The 5,000-nt window shown below is 45.1% G+C and overlaps 1 protein-coding gene across 1 annotated transcript in view; it reads right to left on the bottom strand.

The window, feature by feature from the left end:
* Positions 1-1,548: 1,548 nt before the first annotated feature.
* rufy2 (RUN and FYVE domain containing 2) overlaps positions 1,549-5,000 on the bottom strand; it is a 32,800-nt gene continuing 29,348 nt past the window's right edge. Inside the window, exons 16-18 of the mRNA XM_080542944.1 lie at positions 4,960-5,000; positions 2,664-2,741; positions 1,549-2,137 (exon numbers count right to left, since the gene is read on the bottom strand). The exon at positions 4,960-5,000 is cut by the window's right edge and continues 8 nt beyond it. Of these exons, the coding sequence (XP_080399070.1) occupies positions 1,994-2,137; positions 2,664-2,741; positions 4,960-5,000 (263 nt within the window). The 3' untranslated portion in view covers positions 1,549-1,993. The remainder of the gene's footprint in view (positions 2,138-2,663; positions 2,742-4,959) is intronic.

The following is a 5,000-nucleotide window of genomic DNA, read 5'->3' as shown; positions in this document are numbered from 1 at the left end:
AATCTGGGACTGGTCTTAATCTAGGTTTAATCTGGGACTAGGTTTAATCTTAATCTGGGACTAGGTTTAATCTAGGTTTAATCTTAATCTGGGACTAGTCTTAATCTAGGACTAGTCTTAATCTGGGACTAGTCTTAATCTAGGACTAGTATTAATCTAGGACTGGTGTTAATCTAGGTTTAATCTAGGACTAGTCTTAATCTAGGTTTAATCTGGTTCCAGGCCCAACAGCGTACAGGAACATTACTGCTTCTACCATCAAGACGTCTGAACTGGTCGCTGTCTACCTCAGACATGGTAACCATGGTAACAACCGTTTGGCTTCTCAGAGGCACATCATGTGAATTACAACAGTTACATCACCTGACCTTTACCATACAGATGTATATATATACCTATATATACCTTTACCATACAGGTGTATATATATATATACCTATAGATACCTTTACCCTACAGGTGTATATATATATACCTATCCGCTTGTTAAGTCTGACGTCAAAAGTGACGTTTAGCCATTTCCGAGTCCAAACCAGAAATTCCCCGCACCAGAGTACCTGTGAACTACAGCGGTAGAATGACAGTTTAATCGTTTTTTAGGTCGGATCTATTCATACAACAAGGGACACAGCACTTTCCCGTTTTCTCCATATTGTCAGGGTATTTGAGCCTCGGAAAAGCGCTATATAAATATAATTAATTATTATTATTATTTCGGCATTTCGAAGACAGCGCCTCAGCCAACGTTGGACCCGGAAACACGTCACGACTTAACAAGCGGATAGATACCTTTACCATACAGGTGTATATATGTATATATATATATATATAGAGAGAGAGAGAGAGAGAGAGAGAGAGAGAGAGAGATACCTTTACCATAGAGGTAAACAGTATATATGTTACGGTACATGTGGGAATATGGTACATGTGGGAAAACTAGGGTTAGGGTTATGCCAGCATGTACCAAGTCACCCTAGCACCTAACCCTAACCCTAGTTTTCCCACATGTACCGTATTCCCACATGTACCGTAACATATAGATGTAGTACTACAGTTCTGGTTAAGTCCTCCTCCACTCAGGCGAAATCACAGGACTTCATCTCAACAGACACAGACCCCTACTGCACCATGGCTGTGTTCCAGACTGTCTGCCTTCACCATGGCTGTGTTCCAGACTGTCTGCCTTCACCATGGCTGTGTTCCAGACTGTCTGCTGCACCATGGTTGTGTTCCAGACTGTCTGCTGCACCATGGCTGTGTTCCAGACTGTCTAGACTAGAGCCCTACTGGTTAAGTGTTCTACAGCCTGACTACAGCGGAGATGTTGTGGAACACAGCCATCAGTCAGTGTGCAGCGCAGCTGCTTTGTAAGCGGTGTGGAACACAGCCGGCATCTCCCGTCAACATCTTCATCTTCGACCGCTGCGTCAGTCACAACAGTCTGGAACACCTGAGGGGTTCTACTGAGGGGTTCTACTGAGGGGTTGGTGTCTACCAGACGTCCTTCTTCACGTGTTGGAATGTTGCCCTCTCCTCCCTCCCGTCCTGTGGGGTCAGGGGTCAGTCAGGATGTGGAGGCTCCTCCCACAGACGCTCCAGGTGACAAGGTCAGGTGACAGGGTCAGGGGTCAAGTGACAGCGTCCTGGATGACTGACAGGTAGGTAGAATGTAAACAGTCGTGATGTCACAGAGCCAGATAGAGCTGTAGTGATGTCACACAGCCAGATAGAGCTGTAGCGATGATGTCACACAGCTAGATAGAGCTGTAGTGATGTCACAGAGCCAGATAGAACTGTCGTGATGTCACAGAGCCAGATAGAGGTGTAGTGATGTCATCACACAGCCAGATAAGAGGTGTAGGGAGTGGAATGAGGAAGTCATAGTTCTATCTGCTGCTGCCACGGCAACGCTCCTCCTGACCGGACACGCCCCCCTGGGCGTGGCTGAGGAGGAGGGGGAGGAGCTACTGCTGTGGTGGGCGTGGCCTGGGCCTCACGTGGTGGTGGAGGAGCAGCGTTGCAGCAGGAGGGCGTGGCAGGTGTCGCAGACGCGGACGGGCTTGGGCGAGGCGGGGAGGGGCAGCTCGTTGTCAGAACACGCGTTGCAGAAGATCTCCCCGCAGTTCCTGCAATGATGCTGCAGAGAGAGAGACAGAGACAGACAGAGAGAGGGAGGGAGACAGACAGGCAGAGAGAGGGAGGGAGGGAGACAGACAGGCAGAGAGAGGGAGGGAGGGAGACAGACAGGCAGAGAGAGGGAGGGAGGGAGACAGACAGGCAGAGAGAGGGAGGGAGGGAGACAGACAGGCAGAGAGAGGGAGGGAGGGAGACAGACAGGCAGAGAGAGAGGGAGACAGGCAGACAGGCAGAGAGAGAGAGAGAGACAGGCCAACAGAGGGAGTGGGGGAGGGAGGGAGGGAGGCAGACAGAGAGACAGACAGGCAGGCAGAGAGACAGACAGGCAGAGAGAGAGAGAGGCAGACAGACAGACAGACAGGCAGACAGGCAGGCAGGAGAGACAAGGAGAGATACTTCATCAGACTATCCTGTATGAATGTATACGGAACGTTTTAATGTGGACATTTTAGTATATACTGTTTCTGTTAGGAAAGGCAAGTTTATCAGCATCACTGTGTTAGCGTGGTGTAGTAGCTGTGACTGACCTTTCTCCGGGAGATGGAGAACTCCTTCTCACACAGCTTACACTGGGTGGCTTCCTTGTCCTTCAGCCAAACCTGTCCCCCCTGAAACATAGACTCATTAAATAACTGTCCCTCTGAAACATAGACTCATTAAATAACTGTCCCTCTGAAACATAGACTCATTAAATAAATGTCCCCCTGAAACACAGACTCATTAAATAACTGTCCCCCCTGAAACATAGACTCATTAAATAACTGTCCCCCCTGAAACATAGACTCAATAAATAACTGTCCCCCTGAAACATAGACTCATTAAATAACTGTCCCTCTGAAACATAGACTCATTAAATAACTGTCCCTCTGAAACATAGACTCATTAAATAACTGTCCCCCTGAAACACAGACTCATTAAATAACTGTCCCCCCTGAAACATAGACTCATTAAATAACTGTCCCCCCTGAAACATAGACTCATTAAATAACTGTCCCCCCTGAAACACAGACCCATTAAATAACTGTCCCCCCTGAAACATAGACCCATTAAATAACTGTCCCTCTGAAACATAGACTCATTAAATAACTGTCCCTCTGAAACATAGACTCAATAAATAACTGTCCCTCTGAAACATAGACTCAATAAATAACTGTCCCCCCTGAAACACAGACTCATTAAATAACTGTCCCTCTGAAACATAGACTCATTAAATAACTGTCCCTCTGAAACATAGACTCATTAAATAACTGTCCCCCTGAAACACAGACCCATTAAATAACTGTCCCTCTGAAACATAGACTCATTAAATAACTGTCCCCCTGAAACACAGACCCATTAAATAACTGTCCCCCTGAAACATAGACTCATTAAATAACTGTCCCTCTGAAACATAGACTCATTAAATAACTGTCCCTCTGAAACATAGACTCATTAAATAACTGTCCCCCCTGAAACACAGACCCATTAAATAACTGTCCCTCTGAAACATAGACTCATTAAATAACTGTCCCCCTGAAACATAGACTCATTAAATAACTGTCCCTCTGAAACATAGACTCATTAAATAACTGTCCCCCCTGAAACACAGACCCATTAAATAACTGTCCCTCTGAAACATAGACTCATTAAATAACTGTCCCCCTGAAACATAGACTCTAGGGATGCTCCGATCTGGATTTTTGGGGCCGATACCGATCACCGATTTTTTTCCTCAAGATCAACCGATACCGATACCGATACCGATTTTAAAAAAAATACATAACTGTAGGCCTACTGACTGGATAGCCTACATATTTTTTGCTTTTTAGACAAAAGTTTTGATCCATTAGGCACCAAGCAAACGCAGACCCATTTTTATGGCATAGTAAAAGTCTGGCCTATCACCCAGTTAGGGCCTGAAGCCCAAGTCAGTGATATGGCTGTATAAAAGACATCATAAACGTGGCCTTCATGGTTTACATACTGTTACGTCCTCCTATGTTTTCTGTTCAGTTATCTGTCTTCCCCAGGGAAGAAAAAAAAAAAAAAAAAAAAGATCGGTTTTTGCGATCGGCCATTTTTGCCGATCACCGATCGAGTCATTTGGAGTGAAATCGGCCGATTTAAATCGGTGGCCGATAAATCGGAGCATCCCTAATAGACTCATTAAATAACTGTCCCCCTGAAACATAGACTCATTAAATAACTGTCCCTTTGAAACACAGACCCATTAAATAACTGTCCCTCTGAAACATAGACTCATTAAATAACTGTCCCCCCTGAAACACAGACCCATTAAATAACTGTCCCCCCTGAAACACAGACCCATTAAATAACTGTCCCTCTGAAACATAGACTCATTAAATAACTGTCCCCCCTGAAACACAGACCCATTAAATAACTGTCCCTTTGAAACATACTCATTAAATAACTGTCCCCCTGAAACATAGACTCATTAAATAACTGTCCCTTTGAAACATAGACTCATTAAATAACTGTCCCCCTGAAACATAGACTCATTAAATAACTGTCCCTCTGAAACATAGACTCATTAAATAACTGTCCCCCCTGAAACACAGACCCATTAAATAACTGTCCCCCCTGAAACATAGACTCGTTAAATAACTGTCCCCCCTGAAACACAGACCCATTAAATAACTGTCCCCCCTGAAACATAGACTCATTAAATAACTGTCTCCCCTGAAACACAGACCCAAATAGAACACATGTAGACTGTTTCAGATGGTCAGATGTGTGTGTGTGTGTGTGTGTGTGTGTGTGTGTGTGTGTGTGTGTGTGTGTGTGTGTGTGTGTGTGTGTGTGTGTGTGTGTGTGTGTGCTCACCTGAAGAGCTTTGTTCGCCTCCCTGATGTCTTCGATCTTCA

This window comes from Nansenia antarctica (assembly GCF_963989245.1).
Source record: "Nansenia antarctica genome assembly, chromosome: 1".
Classification (NCBI taxonomy): domain Eukaryota; kingdom Metazoa; phylum Chordata; class Actinopteri; order Argentiniformes; family Microstomatidae; genus Nansenia; species Nansenia antarctica.
Note: the sequence above shows the minus strand (reverse complement) of the source record. Positions and strands in the feature narration are given on the sequence as shown.